We start from the raw sequence: 27,610 nt of genomic DNA, 5'->3' as shown, positions 1-27,610 counted from the left end.
TAATCACCACTGTTATTAACAGAATATTCTAGGTTTATCTCTGTCAGTAATCAAACCGCTGGGATTTACGTTCGGACATTGAGGTCATGTGAAGTCCACAAGATGGTCACAAATTTCACCGTTACACCGCCATGCAGCTGGACATTGAGGAGTATTGTAAATTGGCTTCTGCATAAAGGTAGTCCACTAACTTCCGGTTTGTACCACAGATGTCGCAAAATATGTTTTCTTCCGTAGGGTGGCAGGGGAAGACAAGTAAAGCAAGGACTTGAGGCTCGTGAGGTGGACCTAAGCTAGTCGTTCGGTCAGCGAGGACTTGTGCCAAGCAGCCTGCCGTGGTCTTGTGCACCGGCGAGCGTGCCTTTCCGAGTCGGCAAGCTGTGGTGGATGGAATATGTTTCATTCAATCACAGGCCGTCTGAGCTCAAGTCTTCCCCTGCCATCATTGGAAAGCATGTAGCGCATCATCATACCAGTTTTTGGTTTCTTGCAGCTCGCCGCTATCGACTAGCACTCATGGATTAAAGCTAAATAAACAACAGATTTTTTTCCCTAATATATGATTTGTGAAAGAGTGTGAAATAAGCCCTCCACACGTTTTTGTTGTTTTGTTTTTAACAATTAACTCAATATGTAAAATGTTGTTTTAGTAATAGTGTCCGATCTACAAGCTCTCAATGCATCTGCAACGCATTGAGAGCTTGTAGATCGGCTATTTTCGCAGCGCAACATGCTTCCATAGAAGACATGCTGGCTTCTATGGAATCCAAATGACTGAAATCAGTCGTGATCGACTGAGAACTTAAACCCAGATGTAGCAGATTTTAACCTGGAAACACATGGCAGCTTTTAACTACTGCCTACTTTATGCAACTTAATGGACTGGAAGTAGCCGATCTATATAAGATCACTGAATGCGACGTGTTGTGAGCTTATAATTTAGATTTTTGGCGCGTCACGCCGTAAATTAAGTCAGGCTTACGTTTATGCACACAGGCTGTTTTGCGTTCAGTTCACCAAGCCACAGACACTCAGCTAACTGGTCAAACTAAAAAAAAAAAAAAACACATACAATATACATAATAACATATATTCCACAAGAAAAATAAAGACAGAAATTAGGCTGAAAAATATTATAAAATAAAAAATATTTGAAAATATATTTTGGAGCATGGGAATATATTTTCACGATATTTAAGATACATGTTGGCCACTTAAATCTATTTACTCCAAAATGTAAATATGTTTGGCCATTTTAAATGTAAATTTGGAAACATCAGAAACAGGACGATTCAGAGGACACAAGCTCATTTGGTCTTAAAAGATATTTCCTTGTTTCCTTCTCTCCTTGCATGGTTTCCTTTGGTCTCTCTATGCATCCTCAGTGGGAAGGCAGAGGAATAATTACATATTCACCTAATCGCAATTATTTTTGCATAATCGTTATAATCGTTTCCATTCATCTGTATTAAACATTTAACAGATATCGTAGTAGAAGTCGTATTTCCATTACTATGTCCATGTCGTTGTTGTACACACTCTTTGAACCACTTTAAACATGGTTATGGTACCTATTTGGGGCAAAAGGTTTTGAAAAAAGGTTTTAAAGAAATGTGAAAAATGTTCATACATTTTCTAAAATAGCCAAAATAGCAGATCTACAAGATCTCAAGTCATCACAAGACGTGAGGCAGTAGGTGTGTGAGACTGTAGATCGTCTCTTTTTGACATTTTAGAATATTTTGGCCATTTTGCATTACTTATTTTGATAGTAGGTCATTGTCAGTCATGTCTTTGTATATTTCGCCAAACAGAAACATATTTTTCATTTATATATGTTCCAATGTTCGATGCCCAAAACACAATTAAATAAATAATCGCAATTATTTGTAGAACAATTAATCATTAACAAAAATGTGACGACAGCCCTAAGTGACATGTGACTCGGTGAGCGGCAGTAACACTGATGCCATCCCCATGGCAACACAGACAAAAATCAAACAAACAAAAAACGGTAATACAATCTGTGCACGTGCGTGCGTGTATGCATGTGTGTGTGTGTGTGTGTGTGTGTGTGTGTGTGTGTGTGTGTATGCCACACAGACAGCTTTGGGGTGTGTGTGTTTGTGTGTGTCTGTGTGGCGGGGGGGGGGGGGGGGTTGATTGGTCAGGAGGCGGACAGCACATGATTTGATTTGATGAGGTGAAGAGGCAGGGCCTCCGGAGTGAAGTTGCCCTGGAAACCGTGGCTAAACACTGACGAGGGGTCAGTTTGTGTCCTGTGTGGCGACCGCGCGATGATGACATCATCCATCCGCCTGGCCTAGAACACTGACCCCAGATCAGTGGGTGCACGCCGCGGCACTCGTTTAAGGGTCTCCCCGGGGGGGGGGGGGGGGGGGGGGGGGGGCAGGACGGGTGCTGACGTACCGGCTGGGCGGAGTTTGCGCTCGATTTAAAAATCGCATGCCGGCTCTGAATCAGCATGGACAAGCAGCCATCTCAATCTAAACCTCTTTATGAAAGAATGATCTCATTTCAGTGAACACCTACTCAATATATCGCTGCTGTCGGGGCAGAAACCTCTTATCTTGTTTTAACTTTTTTGTGTTTTTTCGCAAATGAACACCCTACTTGATCATACTACACACTGACACAAAAGCATCAAAAGTAGCAGATCTGCAAGCTCGAAGCACAAAGCGACGTGTTTCGAGCTTGTCGATCTTCTACTTTTGCTATTTTTGAACTTGAATAATGACAAGTAACAGTTTTGAACAGAAAACATGCCGCCAATAAAACGCGACGCCAACACAATCCGTCACTAACAAAATGCATCGCTAACACATTCCTCTAGCGTTTTTTAGACGTGCATAAATATTCTCAAACTTTTCAGCGCAATGCTCAGAGTCACACAGCTCGTCACAACAGTGCTTTTAACCAAGAGCAGCAAGTACAGCGAGAGCAGCGGCATCCTAGGAAACACGTTCTGTGGACAAAGACCCTTCCACTTAGGTCATAAAAAAGTCCACATGGCGGCGGAAAACTCCCAAAAGTAAAATACTTACGTTTAGAGGCGGGTTTGTTTTTGCTGCTATGGTCCTATGGACTCTTTAACCACTTAAACCCTATATGATTGACCACAGTTCCTCAGGGACTTTTCTGTTTTCGCTCTACATTAAATATCTTTGTAAGAAAATAGCAAATGGGGACGTTTTCCCTCAGAATGTGGATCCTGGGGTTTAAGTGTTTTTTAAGGGCCGTGTCCACAGACAGTGCTTTTGGAGCGGAGGAGCACTTTGGATATCATGTCTACAGCAGTGGTTCCCAAAGAAACATCTGACGTTTGCCAGGGACCCAAACAACGTATTGTGAGCTTGTAGATCGCCTATTTTTGGCTAATGTTCCCCCCTGAATATGGACGCTGGGGCTAAAGTGGTTATGCTCTCAGTTACTGCGACACGCTGCGCCCTTTGTCAAGTGACCAGCCAGAGCAGCGGGTGTCCTTAAACGAGTGCACCCAATGATTCCAGGGTCATTCCAGGGTCAACTTCCCCTGGTGGCCCTCTTGTCCAATGTGGAGTCTCTGTGTGTTTAGACTCCTTGTCCAATAAGGAGTCTTTCTTTCCGTTAAACTCCCTGGAGTAGGAGGAGGAGGAGTCAGGCCTTGCAGGGTCAGAGAGCCTCCTGATTGGCTGTCAGGTACTCCTCGGCTCTCTTGTGAGCCTCCAGAGCTTTGATGGTGTAAACATCCTGAGGAAGCTCCGACTTCCTCCTCATCATCACCTTGTTCTCCTTCTTCACCTCCTTGGTTCCCTGGCGAACACAGTGAGGACAGATCATTTGAAACGCTGGAAATAATACAATAACGTTATAAATAGTACTTACTGTATGTCGTAAACAAGCATGTTTTTATATATTTTACAGTAAAGCTGCAACTAACGATTTTTTGTTTTAATATCAACATGGCTGAATGGTTTTTTGAATGGTTTTCAAACCTGGGACTGAAAGTCCTCAGGTTTGATTCCAGACCTCAGCAAATTGTCGAGGTGTCCCTGAGACAAGACACTTAACCCCTAACTGCTCCCCGAGGTGCTATACCCCCATAGCACCCACTGCTACTGTTACTTAGGATGGTTAAATGCAGATACCTCATTTCACTGTATATGCAAATATAGTGGAGGACTCCACTCACCCGGCCCATAAGCTGTTTGAACCCCTCCCCTCGGGCAAGAGGCTGCGGTCCATATAGAACCGAAAGGCTTAAAAGCAGCTTCTTGTTAGACCGGTGAACTTTGTGCCCCAATAAATGCACTTTCACTGTTCTGCCTTGCTGTGCTGCTGTACAGTATGTCATGCTGCCATGTTATCTGTTTTGATAAATGCTGGATGCTACTGTTTTTAATATGCTGCTCAGTTTTAATTCACTGCACTTTAGGATTTTATGGATTTTATGATCTTTCTATTTATTGATAGTTAAACGTAAACAAATCACTCAGCTCCATATATGGGCACAAAAGGGGCCAGGTCCATCCATATATGGCATCCAGGTCCATCCTGTATACTGACATCAGGGATCTCGATTTATGCCCATAAAAGGGACAAGGACAAGTATCTATATTTAACTCGGAAGAGTGTACAAATGGAACCAAAGGCTCTATTTGTGCATTCTTCAGATTCAAATAAATGTTTTACTGTGTAACCATTGGCTGCTACTAACAACTACCAGAACTAAAAGTGACCGCAACATCATCAATACAAACTAGCCGAGTTATTTTATTATTAAGTACTAAAGCGCTATTTTATACCTTGTCACGTAATGATGTCATGCTAAAACTGTGAAGAGAGCAGATCTACAGCTTGTGAGCTTGTAGATCAGCAATTTTCAGTGTTTTTAAGAAAATACATGAAATTATCGCCTATAACGTCATATTATAATGTTAATTCTACGTTTGGGTCAAGAGAACCAATATTTCTATTTAAAATTAAGCGGAGTGAAAGTCACCAGCATAAAACCTACAACAAATACTCCAAAAAAATTACTTTAGTACAGCACTCAAGTAATAGTAGTAATAGTTACTGTCCACCTCTGCCGTTGAGCTATAACAGAGAGCACCTTTGGGAAGGAGAGTTGAGTTTGATGCAGTACCACTTGCCAACCAGTAGGTGTCTTCCCAGACCACAGTATCTTAATGTCTCAATAGAAGAGCAGGTGAACCAACTACAACCACCACAGTGGTGTTAATTATGTTGTTGTATTAACATGCTCTATCATAAAAAGATAACATTATACACTTAAAGTAATGGATTGCAGCTTTAACACATGAACAAAGTAACATTTCTTTTGTGAATACAATGTTACTTTGTTAGTGTTAAAGGTAAGTGATATTTTTTGGTTATTTCAGTTTTTTGTTACAAGGTTAAAGCAATATATTCTGATAGTAATCATTGCTATAGAGTGTTTGTTCAGTAACAGGAGTCTCCCCGTCTCTCCATCTCTTTAATAAACAGAAAATACATTTTCAGATGGGTGACCAAATTCCAGGCAATCAGAAGAACTTTTATAGTGGTTCAAGTTCTAATTTTGTCTGCTCATTTCTTTGTGTCATCACTCCCAATGGCACTTGTTCATCCTGTGTGAGTTCTCTCTCCTGATTGGATAGAATTGGTATCCCGACCTGAAAATGCATTTTATGTTTACTAAAGAGCTGGAGAGACATCGAGACTCATGTTTCTGAACAAACACTCTATACCCTACCTTTACTGAGACATTTACACCCTGTGGGTTGGGTAGAACTGGTTGATAAGTGATGATGCCCGATGGTCGCAAGGTCAAATTTCTAGTACAGTGAATCTCAACCTGTGGACGCAGGGGGGTCCCCAAATGATTATGGGGGTCCCCAGATGATTTGCTTAATGTGCAACATTGTTTTCTCACTTAAACAGTAAACACCCCAACATACAGTATAAGTCCATGTCGTGTGTGTGTGTGTGTGTGTGTGTGTGTGTGTGTGTGTGTGTGTGTGTGTGTGTGTGTGTGTGTGTGTGTGTGTGTGTGTGTGTGTGTGTGTGTGTGTGTGTGTGTGTGTGTGTGTGTGTGTGTGTGTGTGTGTGTGTGTGCGTGCGTGCGTGCGTGTGTGTGTGTTACCGGTGTGGCTTCATTCTCTACAGTCTTCTTCAGCAGTTGTATGTCTTCAGCCGTGGGAGTGTCTGTCTCCATGGAGTACAACGCTAGACCGCCGTCACTGTACAACATGTACTACACACACACACACACACACACACACACACACACACACACACACACACACACACACACACACACACACACACATCGTGATCACACACACAGAGGAACACGTCAGCTGTTCTGAATCTGGACATACAGTTTCAAGGTGCTTTGTGTGTGTGTGTGTTATTTAGCACAGTGGCCCATTTCTGCAAATAAAATCACATCACAATTTGTGATAAATGGGGTAGCCTATATGAGGATAAATACTGCGAGTCAGCACAACTCGTGGCAAAAGAAGTGTCCCAACACCTGGCAGCGCTAACGTCTCCGGTGAATTCACACCAGAGGAGTTTGCTGCCGCCCTCCAGCACCTAAAGCCAGGAAAAGCTCCGGGTCCTGACTCCATTGGCGCCAACTCAAGATCTCCAAAATCTGGAGAAGAGCCCTAGTTGTGGCGATCCCTAAGATCTAAGAAGAGGATCCTAAGATAAGAGCTATCATCCCATCTCCCTGCTCTGTATGCCCTTCAAGATCCTCGAGCACCTTATCTACGCCGGCGTCGAACCGATTGTTGACCCATTGCTCCCTTGTGAGCAGGCCGGTTTGCGACCTGGAAGATCGACTGTAGATCAAGTCGCTCTGATGACTCAACACATCGAGGACAGCGTTTCGACTAAGAAGAAGGCCAGAGACGTCCTTGTGGATCTGACAGCTGCCTACAATACTGTATGGCATCGTATGACTTTTTCATGTCCTTGAATATGAAAAAGTTTGAGCACCACTGATTTAGCTTTTTTTCTTTGTGATATAATTCATAGTGATTGTGGCTTTTGGTTGCATTTTGTGTGAATAGCATGAATGCAGTTTTGTCTTCTGATTTCAGATCAGTTTTAGGCAGGAAGTCTGAACTAACCTCTTCCTGTGGGTGGAGTCCAGGGCGGAGTGGGTGGAGCTTATGTATCTGGGGGAGGGAAAGGACACACACACACACCCACACCCACACCCACACCCACACCCCCACACCCACACACACACACACACACACACACACACACACACACACACACACACACACACACACACACACACACACACACACACACACACACAATAAATCAATCAATATAATTAAAAATGTTAATGTTGTGCTTGGTTATAGACAGACAGACAGACAGACAGACAGACAGACCTGGGGGTTGTGTCTGGCTAGTTCTTCAATCTTATGCCAAATCTCCTCTCTCTCTTTCAGCTTGTACTTCTCTCTGAAACAGCACACACACACACGCACACGCACACACACAATTAAATTATTATTATTATTTAATATACAATGACCAATGATCTCCAAGACAAAAAACAGAAAAATGCTCTTAATGATTTAATGTACTGCAGAAGCAATGAATGGGAAATCAGTCACAAAATGCACAAACGTCTAGACAGGACAGAATGACTTCAGACCGCGTTGCAGAGGAACGTTTTGTATTCACGGACAGTATGCTTCATTTTTTTATAGTCAAAGTAAGCGGTTAATGTACACATATTTTGGAATAATAATGTAAATCTGCAAAGTAATGTGTAACTTAATGCTGTCAAATAATTGTAGTGAAGTAAAAAGTGCAATATTTGTCACTGAGATGTAGTGGAGTGTGAATATACAGTATTGAAGTAAAAGCACCTAAACATTATACAGTAAAATGGTAAATCCAAAGTGCTTCACAATGTGCACCCATTCACACACACATTCACACATGCATTCACACACACATTCACACATGCATTCACACACAGGTGGCGGAGGAACCATTGGGCTATTGGGCCTCTGGCCTACAATTATGGTAATTGGTCAGATTGGGCCCGGTTCAGCCTTCACCTTACTTGGGCTGGGTCGAGCCAAGCCTTAATTTTCAGGCCTGTTGAGAACTCTACTAGAAATGTAGAGCTATTACCACTTAAACCACTAGTGAGCCCGATACAAAGCTGACCTTATTCTTATGGGCTACACTAAAGATCTTCACCATTGGCTATTTTCGGGAAATGTTCCACCCAATATAGGGGTGCTAGGGTTCATGTGGTCAACAATGTTAGTAGTCAGCTTGAAAAGAGTCAGTTGAGTGTGTGTGTGTGTGTGTGTGTGTGTGTGTGTGTGTGTGTGTGTGTGTGTGTGTGTGTGTGTGTGTGTGTGTGTGTGTGTGTGTGTGTGTGTGTGTGTGTGTGTGTGTGTGTGTGTGTGTGTGTGTGTGTGTGTGTGTGTGTGTGTGTGAGAGAGAGTTACCTGTGTTTGTCAGCCTTGTACTGTTGTGTACAGTCATCGAACAGTTTCTGGTTCATCTCCATAAACAGTTTCAGAGCATTGTAGATCAGACCGTGAATGGTTCTGAAACGCAAACACACTGTTATTACACTGATCTTAGATCAGAAACATCACAGCAAAGTCAGGGAACGTGAGCCTTCTAAGAGCTTCCTCAGCAGGGTTAGTTGACCTCCAAATTGTTTAAATCGCCCGTGAACTGGTACTCTGTAGTACACACATCCTTGGGTCGGTACCGGTAAAAGTACCAAGTTCGGTACTCATCTCTACATGTCAGTCCATGTGTCCACGCATTACAATGCAATACCGTCAACACTGCTCTGAATTGTGTTGTTTTGTTTGTTGTTGTTTGTTATGGAATACATGCTGAGTGAAGGGATGCTATCTAAACAAAGACGATTGTATTCAACCCCTTTTTGGGCGGGAACCTCGATTTGTAACTATACCTTTCAGGACGGGAACTCCTTTTGGGGTTCTTGTTGCTATGTACAGTATACAGCAACATACATTTGTTGTCATTTTTGAATAAATATTTGAGTCAGGATTTAAGAAGGCATTTTTTTAATCGGCCTCAGGTTCAAATGGGTTAAAGGGATTGTAGACGAGTTCAGACATAATCAAAGAAAAAAACTGTTGTCAAACACCGCCACTCCAGCAGTTCGTTTCCCCGACCACCAGGGGGTGACGCAGGGCGGGACATCTAAATGAGCCATGCCCAAAATAGGTTGCCTTATACGGATACAATTCGCGGAACTGCCCGCCCCTACGGTTCTCTGAATTTTTATTTTTAAATAGGCTCTTTCATGATAAATTGACCACATATATGAAGTTAAACAACTAAATTATATCCACACGCTATCTTAAAAGTAAATTCTGTGCCTCAAAAACGAAGTTTGAGAGCGTTTTAATACCGAAAGTAAAAAGTTGATACGGGCACGGACGCGCACGGACACGCACATGCGTGCGTTAATTTACGTACCGGACATAAACAACATGAGCATAAACAGTAGGGAAAATACGGATTTCAGAAAGAGTACTGTGTTTCAATGCAGGAAAACACCCCAGCATCATTATATAGTGGCTGATAGAGGGGAGAAAATGCAAAATATATATATATAAATATTTTTTAAATTTAGGCTTAATGTTCCCTACAATTCCTTTAAGGTAAGCTTACATTTCATATCGCACACAATATTAAATCATGTAACTTCAACCAGCATTCATTTACTTTTTAGTAAATCCATCCATCCATCCATTCAGCCAACAAGCCAGCCAGCCAACCAGCAAACCAACCATCCATTTTTGTTTTCTTTCTATTAAACTGTTATCTGTTGCCGTTGTCATTGCTGCCAGTTCCCACCTGACGCTGTGTGGGAGTCCTGACTTTCTCCAGGCCGTACTGAATAACAGCTGGCTTGCATAAAGTCTTCACACTAGGACTTAGGCGCAAGATATGTACAATGAGTCGTGTTCCAAAGATGATGATACGATCTCCAACACCAACAGCAAATTTTACCCAACCAACAAGGAGGGAATTTCCCTTTGGGCTTAACATTCTCCCAGGAGAAGGCCTTGGAATTTCATTTCCACAGATCATTGAACTCCCATCTCAGATCAAATAATCTAATCTAATCAGAGGTATAAATGAATCCATATCAATTGATAACATTATTCACATGAGAAAAAAATCATCTATGGCAAAACCCAATGACTGAGGGTTTGTTCCAACGCTTCAATCCTTTTCTAAGAAACATGTGATCAGTTAATTATGTTCTTTGACACCTATGGCATTATTCATACATGAAACTATAACTAGACTAGGGATGGGAACGACTATTTTTTTTAATACAATATTTTGCGTGTCGACGTGGGATTTTTCTTTTCTTTATTTCTCTTTTTTTTGCTGTGCAGTTGAGAAGAGAGGGAAACTGCGCTGTCTTTTAAACACCACAACTGCAGCCTTCATGTTTAGAATTTGCATCAATGCCCTAATGATAATAAAAATGAGACTTTATTTTGTATACATATGTTTATCAACACAGAACATTTGTAATCTGTATGGCTACAGCAGCCTATAACTAACGAGGCCTACATTTGACAAATTAGGAAGAATGATATCAGACTCAGCTCTCCTTCCCGATGCCAAATAATAATAGTAACAATATGTAGCTATATAGCCTGGATATAAACTTTTATAACATCTTACAGAGCGTTCCGGTTACCTCAGCGAATACATGAATGCTCGTCCCAAAACACGGTCGCCCCCGATCAAATCCGGCGACCTGGAAACGGTCGCCACCAGGTACTCCTAAACATAACTTCAGTAAAAATTGGGGGTGAGTGTGTTTTTGGGGCGATCGTTCCGGTTAACGGTACGTTCTCTCTCTTGTCGCGCTGTCATCGTTTGGCGACAGGGCACGGTGTATTCTGGATATGCCAGCTATCAGCTCACGGAAGCCTTTCCCCTCGAGTCACAGTAATGACCACCAATTTGACTCAACATTATCTGTCAGAACACAGCACATTCAGCCATTTTATTTAGTAATGTTTCAACTTACTTTTTACTTTTCTTATCTCTGCCAATCATTGAAATTACAATGTTTTCGCCTTTGGTTTTACTGTGGACGAACAATGTTAAGGGCTGTCTTTTTTTACACCTGTCGAAATATTCATTGGTTCACATTAATATGCTAAAACTCTCCTTGGTTTTCTGCTGTATCATTATCAACTCTTACATAATTATGTCATCTGCTGTGTACGACACGTTTGATTCTGTTGAAGGTTCCAAAAACAAACTCTGCGCTCGGTTTGTCGTCATTTCAATCTGCTTGAGCCAGAGACTGGAAGGACCTACAGAAAGAAATTGAAAGTGGACACTTTCGTCCCTAGATAGTCTTTAGATCGAGATAAATGCTGCTGTCCTTTTATTAGTCTTATCTGGTCCCTGCAGTGATGCGTGGTATTGTTTTTTGCCAGACCCAGGGGGTCGGCCTACATGAGGCTTAGTCGGTTGGTCTGTCCCTCTTTCCATGCAACATGGTTGCATGGTGGGTTGGAGTGGTCGTGCTGTGGTGGCAACAGCACGACCACTCCAATCCGGGCCTTTTCCCTTGGGCTCAACATTCGTCCAGGAGGAGGTCTCTGAATTGAATTTCCACAGATTATTGAAGCCCCCGTAATACGTAATTCTTTGGCGGTAGCAGTTGCCAAATATGTACAGCTCTCCATTGTAGGCAAAGGCTGCAAGCAAGGAGAGAAATTCTGGAAGCTGTGCAGAAGGCGTGCTCAGCCAACAGTTGGTCTCTGTGTCAAACACTCTGATGTTGTTGTGCTGGTGCCCTACACCACATACCAACATCTTTGTCCCAATGATGGTGGCAGAGTGATGTGATGAAACAGGTGGTGGAGTACCTCCGGCGACAATTAACGACCAGACCATTGTGGTGGTGTCCAACTTGTATATGTCATTAGTGTCTTCTTCAGTCATACATATGCGTCCTCCATGGACATACATGACCTGACAGGCTGAGTGGTAGTACCTCTTCTCTGGAACGGTTCCAGAAACCTTGGGCTTGAACCATCTGTGGGTGTGGACATCAAATGCGTAAAGAATGTTGTCGCCGTCCCTATTACTACACCAGTAGTATACTTCATTATTTTTTATTATCTCCCAATTCACCATCACACCCCAGATGTAGATTATATCTTCTATCAGCACAGCTGTGTGGCCGCGCACGGAGGTAACGTCGTCAAGGGAATGTTCTCCTCCAGTTGTGACTGGTGACAAAGTCGTCCAGCAGAAAGACTCTGTGTTGAAGACCTGCACTGCAAAGGGACCCGTGTCGTAGGCCTCCCAATTATGGAAACCTCCAAAGAAGTAAACCTTGCGCCCCACAGGCACAGTAGCATAACCACATAGGCGTGACTGTGGTCCTCTCTTCTGATGAAAAGATGTTTCGCCGTCTTTCAATGGCTCCGTCCAGCACAACATCTCTCTCTCTCTCCTCTCTCTCTCTCTGTCTGTCTTTCTTTGCTCCCCTCTGTCTCTCGGTCTATCACTCTTGAACAGTGTTTGAGAATGTTCCCTCTAGATGTGTGCACCAGCTTATAAAGGCTGACAAAGCTATACATGTGTGTCGTAATTAAGGATTTCCTTATATGGAAATTTCCCTATAAGGAGCATAAAGGACGTCGTTGCTAATTAGCCAAACTAGACCGGTGCCACCTGCCTACTCAGGAACAATGCAAGTTGTGAATGCATGCCCCACCCGTTTTTGTAATACCCATTACCTGTTGTAACCTTATCTACGTCTGTCTGTCTGTCTGTCTGTCTGTCTGTCTGTCTGTCTGCCTGTGTCCCTTTTATGCCCATACATGGAGATCTCTGTATCTGTCGGCCTGTGTCCCTTGTATGCCCATATATGGAGATCTCTGTATCTGTCTGCCTGTGTCCCTTTTATGCCCATATATGGAGATCTCTGTATCTGTCTGCCTGTGTCCCTTTTATGCCCTTATATGGAGAGCCCTAATGTCATCAGTATATGTATATTATGTACAATATATGGGCAATATCGGTGGGATTAGCGGTTCTGGACAACCGGATGTCCATATATGGCTACATACAGTATGGGCCTATCGGTCGGATATGCGATGCAAGTCAGGAACAATGCAAATTCTGAATGCATGCACCACCCGGTTATGCAATACCTGTTGCACCTGTTGTCAGAGTACCTGTTGTACTGTTGTGTTTCAGCGTTCAGCCCATGCTTCACTCTGACAGCATATAGTTTGAAAAAGACAGGCTGAGGAGATGTTCTACTAGTACTCTCTAGTGACCATAAACCACCTGTCACAGAGGTGTGTGTGTGTGTGTGTGTGTGTGTGTGTGTGTGTGTGTGTGTGTGTGTGTGTGTGTGTGTCTTACTTGTTCCAGTGACTCTTGGAGTTCTTGTAAAGAGCAGGAAACATGATGGGGAGAATCTTAGCAGCGTTGTCACTGATCAGACTCATGATGTACTCATTGTTCCAATAATACAACGCCCTCTCTGCTACCTACACACACACACACACACACACACACACACACACACACACACACACACAGAGAGACAGTTTCACACGTTTGGACAATAGTAAAACAATGCAATAGAAAAACGTATTTATTACACGGCTTGGTTGAATGCTTGATTCTGATTGGTCCATCAATGAATTCAGTGGTGTCTAATTTTTTAATAATGACCTATGAACTCAATAGCAGACCACTGTCTAATCAAAGACTCAATCTTCACTGCTTTATTTTGTGCCGTATCCAACATGACAGCCATGTAAACAAACACACCATGTCATTTACAGCTAAACATTGCTCTCAAGAATGTTTTTGAAAACATTTGATGCAAGAAATAGACAATGAGTAACCGAATATTGATTCTATTTTTCCGTGGTGATGCGATGCACTACAGTTGAATACAATGTATTTTGGTGGACCGTGATGGCGTCATAAATACCTGATTTATACTTAGCTGCGTGCCAAAAATAGTTGATCTACAAGCTCACAATGTTTGTAGATCGGCTATTTTTGGAGTGCGACACCCGCACGCAACTAAGCATAAAATGACTTTTTAGTCTAGTTTTTATTTGTTGACGACATTGTCAGTATATTTAGTCATAGTTTTAGACATCATAGCTTAGTTTTTATTTAGTTTTCGTCAGCGAAAAAAAGGTAGTCGACAAACATTTTTCGTCGTAGATTTAGTAGACGAAATTAACACTGGTGTGTGTGTGTGTGTGTGTGTGTGTGTGTGTGTGTGTGTGTGTGTGTGCGTGCGTGTGCGCGTGTGCGCGTGTGCGTGCGCGTGCGTGTGCGTGCACCTGGAAGTGAGGGCTGGACACACACTTGGCCAGCTGTCTGAACAAAGGCTCCTGGACCTTCACAAACTCTGACGGCTCGATGACGTCCAGGATCTCCTCCAGCTCGTTAAGAAACATCACCTCCTTAGGACTGTGGGTCTTAGGCCAGAACTTCAACAGACCCATTATCACCTGTAGCACAGCAGAGGAGAGGAGAGGAGAGGAGAGGAGAGGAGAGGAGAGGAGGGGTGATTAACATGTTAGAACTACAGTCATACTACTAGATTAAGCCGATTAACCCATTACTCACCGGCTCAGTGAGACTGCTGTCCTTCTCCAAAAACTGGACCACACAATACGCTAGCTAGGGAAAGAGACAGACAGACACATCTTTTAAGGATGCGTATTGGTGCATTATGAAGTGTGTGTGTGTGTGTGTGTGTGTGTGTGTGTGTGTGTGTGCGTGTGCGTGTGCGTGTGCGTGTGCGTGTGCGTGTGCGTGTGCGTGTGTGTGTGCGTGTGCGTGGGTGCGTGTGTGTTTGTACCTGTGGATGGTAAACACTCAGAGACTTGACTTTATGCAGTGGCAGCAGCACTCTGATCAGAAACATCTTGTGTTCTTCTTTCAGAGGGAGAGCAAAACCATTGATTATACTAGAGAGAGAGAGAGAGAGAGAGAGAGAGGGAGAGGGGGGTGGAGAGATTTAAAGTTCACTGAGATCAGTGTACATATGTGCTTGTAGGTATATTCAAGCATGCTTGTTTTTGATTGAATACTTTATTAACAGTATTAAATAGTACAGCAGTACGATTATACAATGGTGCTCTTTTATGATGGTTTTGAAGGAGGGTAAGGAGTCAGTTTTTGATGTGTGTGTGTGTGTGTGTGTGTGTGTGTGTGTGTGTGTGTGTGTGTGTGTGTGTGTGTGTGTGTGTGTGTGTGTGTGTGTGTGTGTGTGTGTGTGTGTGTGTGTGTGTGTGTGTGTGTGTGTGTGTGTGTGTGTGTGTGTGTGTGTGTGTTACCTGCCCAATATCTCCAGCAGTTCTGCGATACCATTGTGATGTTCTGTCTCGTATATAAACCTGGGAAGAGAATGGAGAGACAGGGTTGGGTTGCACATCTGATGGGGTGTGAAGTACCGTTAACTGCTGGCAATTGTCTTCCTTAAGTAGCCTATACCGTCACCTAATCTGCATGCTAGGCTACCACAGCACCAGCGGTATCAGGTACATGACGCGTTGTGAGCTTGTAGAATGTCTTTTTCCGGAGTGCACCCACGCGCAGCCAATCCTAGAATCTATTATTTTTTGTCACGTGACTTTAAACCTTAGGCCGCAGGTATTTCACATAGACATGTATTGTGACATGTTTTTATGAACAAACTCAGTAGCCAAAAACAATGTAGGCCTATAACATTTTCCAAAGCATTTAATTAATTCCAAACCTTTTCCAGGCCTGGGGAAGTTTTTCTAATTTCAAAATAATTCCAGGAATTTCAGGGCCGCAGGAACCCTGTACCATGCATGTTCAAATCATGTATATTTTACATTACTTCAGACCATTTTACAAATTATTTATTTTTGTACATTTTGGAAAGAAATGGCCATTTTAACATTGAGGTGCCCACAATTGTTACGCACCCGTTGGACCTGTATCCTATTGATCTGTTACCTGTAGAATATGTTATTGATCTATTAGCTGTACAATATATTATTAATCTATTAGCTGTGGGATATATTATTGACCTGTAGAATATGTTGTTGATCTGTCGTCTGATGTAGGCTCTCAGTCCCAGGAACTTCCCGTAGATTCTGTGTAGGATGGTCTTCAGGAAGTCCCTCTCTCTGGGGTCCTCACTGTCAAACAGCTCCAGCAGCTAGGGGCATGATTGTATTATAGTTATTGAAACACACTATGCTGTAACAATGATTAAAGACAACTAGTGAAAATAAACATCACATCCACACAAACACACTCAATATTGAGGTTCGACCTTAGGGTCGGGGTGGGGGTCAGGGGCTAACGGTGAAAGGTCAGCGTTACTTACCGACATAACAAACTTTTGATCGATGTATTTTTTGGCAATGTTTGGCTGAAAGTCGGACGATTCAAGAAACCTTAGAAAGAACTCGTAAACCAACTGGAGAAACAGACAGACAGACAGAAAGATAGACAGACAGACAGACAGACAGACAGACAGACAGACAGACAGACAGACAGACAGAAAGACAAATAAGAGAGACCTTTTTAATGCTTTGCCAAAGTGAGAAAACATACATACTGTAAACTTCCATATCCACTTAAACTTTATAAACTTAGTTGACCGAGGTCTCCCAGGGATCTATACTAGGGTTAGGGTAGTTGGTAGGGATGCACCAATATATCGGCCACATTTCGGTATCAGACGATATTTGCCACTATCGGTCAACATCGGTTGATTTTTTCTTTTTTTTGCTTGTTAAAGTTACATGAGTTAGGAGGCAATTATGTTGTGTTTCTCTAGATTCTGGAGTTATTTCTTATAATGAAGATGTATTTATTTCACTGTCACAAAAGGGGGAAATAATAACACCAAAAACGAAATAAACAAATATCAGTAGCAGTATCGGCTATCGGCTAATTTTTTTTTGTCTCCGCCAGGCCGAAAGGCGTGGCGAGAGAGTATGTTTTACCCTCCGTCCGTCCGTCCGTGTGTGTGTGTGTGTGTGTCCTGTCCGTGTGTTACTAGCTAATCTCTGGCACCGTTGGCCCGGTCGCTGCGAAACTGTGCACACACACTCCCTGGATGCCAATTCAGAACCTCTGCCTCAATTTTTTCACATGGGCCTGTTATAGCGCCACCTGGAGGACGATTTGTGCAAAACCCATTTTTTTTACATTACTCCTACAGATTTTATCCAAACGTCATGCAAATCGGTACACAGTATCTCTATAGTCATGTGATCAACACGGATCTGTCCGATTTCCCATATTCCATCCTCATTGGCTAAGGTTCGCTTCCAAAATGTGCAGGATTGGTCCGTTTTGAACAAAATGCCTTATCATGAACGCAGCTTGCGATTTCCGTGAAATGTCACAAACACATTCCCACTAGGCCAAGGAAGAAATGCCACCCTTTTCACATGGGCCTATTATAGCGCCACCAGGAGGCCACAATAACGTACCTGACCTGGTGGAGACCTGTGCTCCGAGGAGCACTTTTTCTAGTTTAAACATCGTATCGGCCAAGAATTTCCATATCAGTGCATCCCTAGTATTTGGTATGCCTGCATGGTCATCAAGATTAGGTCAAGTCAAGTGCTACGGGCTACGACATATGTTGTATAGTATGTATATGGTAAATATATATGTTGTTCTTCTATTAACTTGATGAATGAGCTTATTGTGCGTGTTGTCACTGGTGTCTGTGCGTGTGTGCTTGCGCACACATACATGTGTGTGTGTGTGTGTGTGTGTGTGTGTGTGTGTATGAATGAGCGCATGTGTGCATGAGTGCTGTTACCTGTAGGTGAGGCCAGGCAGCCTCCAGTGTGGGTTCATCTTCTTCAGGGTCAAACTCTGCTCCGGTCGGGTTGGACGATGGAGGCAGTGTCCGGAACAAGTTGATTGAAAACTGCAATAAAACAACGCAGTAAAACCTGACTGAAAACTGTGTGTGTGTGTGTGTGTGTGTGTGTGTGTGTGTGTGTGTGTGTGTGTGTGTGTGTGTGTGTGTGTGTGTGTGTGTGTGTGTGTGTGTGTGTGTGTGTGTGTGTGTGTGTGTGTGTGTGTGTGTGTGTGTGTGTGTGTGTGTGTGTGTGCGTGCGTGCGTGCGTGCGTGCGTGCGTGTGTGTACCATGATAACAGCTTCAGGGTAGATGTCCTCGGTGACCACGTCGTTGTTGTGGGTGATGTACTCCACCATCTCGTTCAGACCGGCTCTCTTCACCTCCTTGTACTTCAGGTCACTCAGCGGGTCGGTCACAAAGTCAAACAGGACACAGCACTGACGCAGCTTCTGGACAAACAGCTCCTCCTGCTCGATGGGGGGCGCATCTGAGGAGACAGGAGGTCAGTGAGGCGTTATATCGTCTCTGTCGGGTGGAAACTTCATATGTCCAAAAATTATATACTTTTCAGGATTAAAATTCAAAAACGGCAAAAGTAGCAGATCTCCAAGCTCAAAACGTGTCGCTTGTGGAAGTAAAGTCAAGAATATGGAGATTTGGAGGTTTCTGCCAGACAGCAACGATACATCGAGCACATCGGTAGTTCAGGTAGGCATGGAAGGCAGGAGGTGTAGACGCTCAGCCTCACACGTCTCCCCCCCATTCTCATTCGCTAACAAGTTCAATTAGGCGGTCTTTTTAAGCAGAACATTGTTCTCTCTTCACGTTTAGCATTGGTCACAGCTCTGTTCCTGCAGCTGTGTGTTATAGAACTCCCCTCCTCCTCCCCAGCCTCCTCCTCTGCCATTTAAGCAAATGTATGATTCTGTGGATTGTATGATGTATGTTATATCTATGTATAACTTATGCCTTTGAATGGGTTAATATTTAAACGTTTGTTTCTATGGATACTTATGTTCTGTGGATTGCATGTTAATCTGCATATTAAGTTATGCCCTTGAAGGGTTCTATGTTGATGCAATAGCTCTGTATCGTATGCTCTGCTTCTGGGGTGATCTCAGATTCTGTGTAATGCTTAAATAATAATCTGTAATATCACAGGAGCAGAGTCACCTGATGAACAGCTTGGTGCCTTGCATGGTTTCATCTGCCGTCGGTGTATGAGTGTGAATGGGTGAATGTAATGCATTGTAAAGCACCTTGGATAAAGGCGCAATATACAGTATAGGCACCAGTTACCATAAAATAATCGTATATATTTTGTCAACATTCCTGTACCTTTCAGAGCAGGTAGTTTGTGCAGCTCTCTGTTCTTGGCCAGGTTGAAGCGAGAGGAGCTCTGTCTCCTCTCCTTCTTGACGATCTGAGGCCCCCCCGAGTACTTGATCTTGTTGAGCTGGGTGGGAGGCGGGGTGCTGTTACTGGGCCTCTTACTGCTCTGCTGCTGCTGCTGGGCCTTGTGATGATTAACATACAGAAGTATTAATCATATATATGAATATGATGGACTGATGGACAATTAACATTATTATTATATTCATACATATGATGGGATTCATGCAACACCACACACACACACACACACACACACACACACACACACACACACACACACACACACACACACACACACACACACACACACACACACACACACACACACACACACACACACACACACACACACGCATGCACACTGAGTCTGTCTGTCTGTCTGTCTGTCTGTCTGTCTGTCTGTTATTTATGTAGTTACTGCCCTTTGGCTTTGTATGGCAGCATAGATGCAAGGGAACCTGAAATTCTAGTATTTGGTATTTGTTTGTTCTTAAGACAAGCAATGCTGTCGTTTGGTTTGGGGACTGCACAGTTATGAAATTTTTTTGTTTTTTACTTTTCTTTTTATGTCCCTTTTATACAGATCACACATCATGGATCCGTTCATAGACTAACAGATCAATAACGCTGTTACAGTAGCTTTCATAATGTACTGCTGTCTGTCTGTCTATAATAACCCTAACCCTCTCTCTCTCGCACACACAAACACACACGGCACGCACGACACGCACAAGCCATACATTATAATACATTATATATAAAAAAACAAAACAAAAATGAACACCAAAATGTTTAGTTACTATATTCATCCTATATTCATCCAGACAGACCAGTGAACAGCAAAAATGTCATTCAATTTACATTCCATAAAACATGGCCTTTCTTTCCCCACCTGAAAGGGATTTAAAGCGATATTTCACTTTCAAAAACGCTTGGGGGTAATTGTAACGTCTACTCTGGCTTTTGTGTTGCACCCCAGAAAGTTTTTAAGTTGCTTGATTAAATATTTAGATATCTGATATTCTTCAATCTCCATTTTAACCATGTTAAATTAATTGAAAACACACATCCTTGGTTCTGGTGACTGACATTGTCCTTCTAATGTGTGAGAGGCAGTGTTTTTTCAATTCCTTCTCATTAGAAGGATAATATCAGTCACCAGAAGCAGTAACGTGTGTTTTAAATTAATCTAACCTGGACGTTACAATGGGTTTACATAGGAAGGAGGCGTGTCTGATCAAATGAATATCAAATATCTAAATACTGAATCAAGGTCTGTGGTGAAACACAAAAGCCAGAGTGGTAAAAATGACCAAACATGTCTGAAAGTGAAATATCTCTTTAATGACAGAAATATATAAACCTGGACCAAGAAATCAATAACAATCTGTAGAAAATATTAGAGGCAATGTTATCCCTCTAGAATTCTAGATCATGGGTCTTCAACAGGGGTCCAGGACCCCTAGGTGGTCCTCAGAGTTACTACAGGCAGATGGGTGCCAAATAAAAATAGCACATCTACAAGGTCACAACGCACTGTGAGGCGTTGTGAGTGCGTTGTGACCTTGTCGATCGGCTATTTTCAAATAGCTGTGTGCGTGTGCGTGTGTGCTCATGTGGCCTAGTTGCTTCTTTTGGGCTTGTTTTCATAGACCTGGCTACAAAAACACGGATGGGGTTTGGGCTTCAACTCAACCGGGTCTGTTCGAGTTTTAGTGTAATTTTCAGAACCGTTGAAAACTCTAAAGCAATGGTTCTCAAACATTTTCATGTCAAGGACCCCCAAATGTAATGGTATTTGGCTGCAGACCCCCATCTGAAAATATTTTCTGCCAGGGACTCGCATAATAGAAGATTTGTGCATTTTTCTTTTTTTTTCAAGATTTATCAAAATGTTGTCGTAAATAGTTTGATGCGCTATCCCCAAAAAAGGTATAAAATAGGGTTAAAGTGGTTAAACTGTTCCTTGTTTATCTGTGGACCCCCGAGAACTCCCTCAAGGACCTCTTGGGTTCCCCAGACCACACTGCTGAGAACCACGCTGCTCTAAAGATATGATAAAAAAAATATTATTGTCATTTAAATCCTATATTATACAATTGTAGAATTGAAGAAAACGGAAGAAAATGTTATTTTGCGCAAACATAATCAGCACTCAAATGTGCCTAGAGTGCCCTTCAGTGTTTGTAGATTCTGTTCTTACCCAAGAACAAATCACAGCTAAGAAAACTTTGGTGTACATGCCAAAATCTTTTTGAAAACTGCGTGAGTGGGTCCTAAGAACGGTTGGTGAATGAGGCCCAATGATACTAATTAAGGCTCTGTTCCATTTAGTGTAGCACGGTACAGTAGTTCTCAAACTTAATTTAATTTCAAGGACCACAAAAAAAAAACTCTTGAGAGTGTACAAATGGAACCAAATGTCTCTGAGGTTTCAGAGACATTTAGAGGTAACGGGGACATTTAGGGCCGTCGTGACATTTTACTTGACGATTAATTGTCACTCAAATGACTGTGGTTAATCATTTAATTGGGTTTTTGGCATTAACATTGAAAAAAAAAAACACACTTCTGTTTGTCTTTTAGGCTTCGTAAACAACATGTTGCTTGGAGCAGATATGACAAATAACTTCAATATACAAAGAAATGACTGACATTATTAACTTTATACTTTCAATTTTTTTATTAAACTAGAAATAATGAAATAATCGATCTACAAGCTCACAAAACGTTGCCTTGCTGTGCATTGTGAGCTTGTAGATCTGCTATTTCTGCAATTTGAAAATGGATGAACATATCAGCATGGAAACTCTTATGACAATTATGCACAATAATTGCGATCGAGGCGATAATGTACATGTTTTTAAAACAACACAATGCTGCCTCATCAAAGTTGGTATGGTGACTATACATTGTCAGATACTTGAATGTGTGATTATATTATCATCACCGCATCTGTGTCATTTTAGTTTTGAGCTATAACCATTATTCTATACTTTGGCTATTCAAAAATAGCAGTTCTACAAGGCCATAGTGCGGCACCATGCGCTACTAGCTTGTAGATCTGCTATTTTTGAAAAATCTTGAACATTTGTGCAAATCTTTGAATACGTTTTTTAAAACATTTTTAACTCTTCTGGAGGTCCCTGGAACTAAATATTTTTACAAATGCTCGCTTTTAAAAATATATGTATTCAAAAATTTGCACGAAGAACATATATTCACTCTGTGCCACGCTATGAGCTTGTAGATCTGCTATTTTTGAATAAGCACAGAAATCTAAAATGACAGAGATGCTTTCCCGGATGTAATTGGTTAATACTTTTCATTGGTTCAATATTTGTAAAACCTACACACAGACGTAAAGGGTGTTCACTAGCACTGATTTATTCAAGAGAATGTAAAAGCTGAAAAACAGAGATAGTTGTTTTCCGCCCGACAGCAACAATATGTATCACACAAAAAAGTGGAGAGTACCAGGGTTCAAAAAAGTACCCAAGGAGGCAAACATCGAAGCAAAAACTAAAAGGAGGGAGACGCGTTTGGAGAATATCTCCTCTTCAGGCAGCAATGACTGCTGCCTGAAGAAGAGATATTCTCCGAACGCGTTGCTGAGTAGTCTGTAAGCCAATTTAAGGCAATTGTTTGTTCTTTAGCCTCAGCAAAAGTTGTAAAGTCGCTGTTAAAAGGCATTAAAACTGTGTTTTGCTACAGTGGTCTCCCTCCTTTTTGTTTTTACAGTAGCCTATGTATACAATGTGATGTTATATAATACAGTATGTCTTCATAATGTATGCAGTATAACGTAATGTTACACAGTGTGTGAGTCTGCTCTACCTCTCTCTGCCTCCTCCTCTCTCTCTCTCTCTCTCTCTCTCTGTAATGTAAATGTTGTGTTAATAATTAACCGTTTAACCGTTAAACTGATTTGAAAGCTACCTTATACACATAACACTTACAGGAGCACGTCACCCATTTAAAACCGTATTTTCATATACTAGGTCCTCACTAATGCTCATAATAAGATGGTACCATTTCTGTCTACTCACTCTGTGTCTCATTGGAAAGCTGTGGACAGTTCAGAAACCTGCCTACCAGTGACATCATTGATGGGAATTCCAAGCTAATTGAAACTACGGCCTTTCTCTTTCAGTCCTAGGAAGTGAGCATGCTGAAATAGAAGCCATTGGGCCTCATTCAGCAACCGTTCTTAAGAGGACATTTCTTAAACCCAAAAAGATTTTGGTATACTCCAATGCTTTCTTAGCTGTGATCTGTTCTTACGTAAGAACAGAATCTAAGCACACTGAAGAACACTCTTGCCTTTGAGTTCTTAAGTGTGATATGTTTGTGGAAATTAACTGTTTCTTCTGTTTTCTCAATACGACAAATTACAATAATATTTTGATCATATCTTTAGAGCAGTGGCTCTCAAAGTGTGGTCTGGGGACCCCCAGTGGTCCACAGCAAACGAGGAGCAGTTTAACCATTTTAACCTTATTTATACTTTGTCTGAAAATAGCCGATCTACAAGCTCACAACGCGTCCCATTACTGCCCATTTTGAGCTTATAGATTGGCTATTTTCGAAACATTTTGATAAATCTTGAAAACATTTCCCTGGCAGAAAATATTTTCAGTTAGGGGTCTGCAGAATGCATGTCAATTTGGAGGTTCTTGACATGAAAATGTTTGAAAAACACTGCTTTATAGAGGCCTGAAAATTATAATCCAACCCAAACCCGGTTGAGTTGAAGCCCAAGACCCATACCCACCCCATAACCCCACTTTCAGTTTTCTGAAAAACGTTTCTATGTCAGTGGTCCTCAAACTTTTTCATGTCAAAATGATATATATTTGTCCGCATACCCCCATCTCCAAATATGTTGTTCCAGTGACCCCACCCCCGCAGAAGCAAATATTTGAGTTAAGGATGTAAATATATGTATTCAAAGATTTGCACACATTTTCACGATTTAAAAAAAATAGCAGCTCTACAAGCTCATAGCGCTATGAGCTTAGATCTGCTATTTTTAAACAGCCAAAATATTAAATATGACTCAAATCTAAAATGACACACATGCGTTCCCAGATTGAATGGTTTAATCCATGATGACCCAGCAGATTGTGACAGCAAACCTCTCCAGTGCAAATAGTCTCCATTATTTACTCATCAAGGATTACATTTACCATTATTTAGTTCTACTGTGTTCCCTGTAGCAGTTTTATGGCCGTACATGCAGTCCTGGCAGGGTGTTCATTTGAAACCCGAGGGAGTCACAGACATTAATCCATTCTAAATGGTGCATTTTAATTAACAGTTAATTAACCGTTAATGAGGGCCAGTTATCAGTCATAAAAAAAAGAAGATAAAACGTGTGCATTCAGTATGTGATATGTCTGTATGTAATATAATGTCTTCATAGTCTATGTAATATAAAAGTTTATGCAGTATATTAAAGGTTGCGTAAGTGATATTCCTTTGTTAAAATAGGTGTTAAATAACTATATATACTGATAGTACGCATCGTTATAGAGTGTTTGTTCAGTAACAGATTGTCTCTCCAGCTCTTTAATAAACAGAAAATGCATTTTTGGATCGGGATGTCAATTTTATCCAATCAGGAGAGAGAACTCAAACAGGATACAGGATAAACAAATGAAATTGGAAGTGATGATGACACAAATAAATGAGCAGACAAAATTGGAACTGTAACACTATAAAATTTAAGCTGATAAATGGGTACTCTCGCCTGATTGGCTGACATTTGGCAACCCACCTAAAACATTATTCTCTATGTTACACACTATAGCAATGATTACTATCGAATATAGTGGTTTATCTGTAAATGTCTAAACAGGTTGTCAGACTGACAGACTCACCTCATCAGAGTTCTCGGCTGGCGTTTCTTTACTGCCGCTGTTTTTACTGCTGCTCTTAGCAGCCTTCACCGGCTCCTGTCAACCACAACACACTGTTTATTTACTCTGTTACATACTGTACATCTATATCAGAAACAGGACCCCCTAGCTGAGAGAGAGATGAAACAGGGACCCCTTACTCTTATTATTGTATAAAATTGTGTTTCAGATTACACTTTTTTTTTTTACTTAGTGTGCTATTTTTTCCCTCTACACCTAAAGCCTCCTATCACACAAAGATTTGGCGGACCCCCTATAGTAGCTCTGAGGACCCCCTAGGGGTCCCGGACCCCCTGTTGAAGACCCCCGGTATATGTAGTATATATACATATAGATGTACAATATACATTCTGGCTGGACTAAACGGTGTGAAGCTGACGTTGGATTTTACGCAGCATCACAAATGATGCCTACACTGCTTCATTGAGAATTTCATTAGTTATACAGTACAGTACACGTTATTTGAGGATATATATACTGTAAAACGGTATTATTAGATCATATATAGCATATATTTGAGGATAAATAACAGTAATCATTCCCCCAATAGAGCACACAGCACATTTAACCATGGTATTACATCTAAGCAAACACTGAATAAAATATGAGTTGATTTACAGCTAGACAGCTGATGTAGCATCATATATTGTGCAGGGTTTCTGTTAACCACTGGATTCATGGCTTCATCAAGTGATGCTGACCAGCTGTCCTTCGGACCCTGATCAATGAATGAATGAACTAATGAATCAATGAATCAATGAATGGATGGATCAATGAATGAATGAATCAATGAAGGAATGACTCAATGAATGAATGAGAATGAATGAATGAATGAATGAATGAATGAATGAATCAATGAATGAATCAATGAATCAATGAATGAATCAATGAATCAATCAATGAATGTTGGATTCAACACAACTAATGCAGCTAACGTATTAGCTTAGCTGAGCCAGGCCTTATAACAAGCATCAACAAGCTACAGTAACAGTTCCTCCCCCCCATACAAAATAAAATGGAAAAAAAATCTTATGAATGTATATGAAATAGAAATGTGTACACAATAATTCAAAAATAAATAAAAAATTAAAAGCTATAAAATACTCCAATAAAATAACACGTCACGTTTGTAATTGCACATTTACTTAAAAATAAAAAAATCAACTAATCATAAAAAAATAAAAAAAATAAAAAAAATGCAAAGCAATAATATAATGTGTATATTGCAACATACTCTACAACAACCTGCCGTTGTCATTAACGTTATAACTGGGTAATATGGCTGCTATAGCCCGCTATAGCTAGCTCCATATGCCCAATAAAAACACATTAATATTAACATTCACACCGTCACGCTATCAAACCTTCACATTATGACTGGTGTTCATGTTATCATCACTCAACATCATGTCCATGTTCACCTTATTGTCCTTCTTGCTCTTGGTCTTATTCATGGTGATGGATGCTGCTGCTGCTGCTGGAGGTTTTTCAGCGGGACATCCGTCAGCAGCTCCCCGGCACTCAGACGCTGTCGCTCGGCTCCTCTCAGCTCGCTGCGTCGGTCTGTCTGCGCTCTGCGCCTCGGACGAACCTGATTGGTTGACGGGGCCCTTAGCCTGCCTAGCGACGAACTGCGGCATTTATTTTTGTAATTGGACAGAAAGCAGACCTCCTCCTGTCCTCCTGGCCAATGAGGAAATTACTTTGATGTTTTTTCCGAGTTTTATTATGACAAGGGCGAGGCGATGCTGCTGGCTGTTACACACAACCTGGTGACCCGTGGAATCCTGTGACCAGAGGATATGCCCGGCAGCCTTGTCTTTCATAAATCTTATGTCTGCAATATGTTTCATAAATTGCAATTGCAATTTACAACTTTAACAGATCAGATCAGTATTTAGGATACCACTTAAACATCAACCTAACATCTACTAGCCTACACAGGACCACAAATGGAAACAAGCCCTCAGGGCTTTTTGTGTTATCCTTTTAGCATCATTGTATAATCGTGGTGCCACTGTACTATTTACAAACTGTTAATAAAGTATTCAACCAATCAAATCAAAAGTCTAACATGCTGCTTTTTTCATAAAAAAATATTTAAAAAGATAAATGAAAAAGAGTAATTGAAAAAACACGGCCCCCTCACGCATTAGAAGGACAATATCAGTCACCAGAACCAAGGACTGTGTTTTTGATGAATCCAACATGGTGAAAATGCTAAAAGAGCTTGAAGTTACAATGGGTTTGTATAGGAAGGGGGCGTGTCTGATAAAATTAATATCAAATATATAAATACTGAATCAAGCAACATTGAAAAAGTTTGAAAACCACTGGTGTAGGTGTAATGTACATCCTACA

The 27,610-nt window shown here is 41.5% G+C and overlaps 1 protein-coding gene across 2 annotated transcripts; it reads right to left on the bottom strand.

The window, feature by feature from the left end:
* Positions 1 to 802: 802 nt before the first annotated feature.
* Positions 803 to 26,783, bottom strand: ppp2r5d (protein phosphatase 2, regulatory subunit B', delta). Of its 2 annotated transcripts, none has more exons than XM_084077072.1 (17): positions 26,671 to 26,783; positions 25,199 to 25,285; positions 19,272 to 19,434; positions 18,221 to 18,420; positions 17,888 to 17,998; positions 16,433 to 16,525; positions 16,131 to 16,261; positions 15,408 to 15,467; positions 14,930 to 15,038; positions 14,695 to 14,748; positions 14,406 to 14,576; positions 13,462 to 13,589; positions 8,502 to 8,603; positions 7,419 to 7,491; positions 7,143 to 7,190; positions 6,146 to 6,256; positions 803 to 3,813 (listed from the first exon to the last, which is right to left on the bottom strand). In XM_084077072.1, the coding sequence occupies exons 1-17, from the start codon at positions 26,701 to 26,703 to the stop codon at positions 3,673 to 3,675; spliced, it is 1,815 nt and encodes a 604-aa protein (XP_083933198.1). In that variant the 5' UTR covers positions 26,704 to 26,783; the 3' UTR covers positions 803 to 3,672. The 2 variants fall into 2 exon arrangements, with proteins under 2 accessions (XP_083933198.1, XP_083933197.1); XM_084077071.1 differs by having other exon boundaries at positions 19,272 to 19,449; positions 25,211 to 25,285.
* Positions 26,784 to 27,610: the final 827 nt, after the last annotated feature.

Source organism: Gymnoscopelus microlampas (assembly GCF_963454915.1).
Source record: "Gymnoscopelus microlampas genome assembly, chromosome: 13".
Lineage (NCBI taxonomy): Eukaryota > Metazoa > Chordata > Actinopteri > Myctophiformes > Myctophidae > Gymnoscopelus > Gymnoscopelus microlampas.
This window is presented reverse-complemented; position numbering and strand designations above follow the sequence as displayed.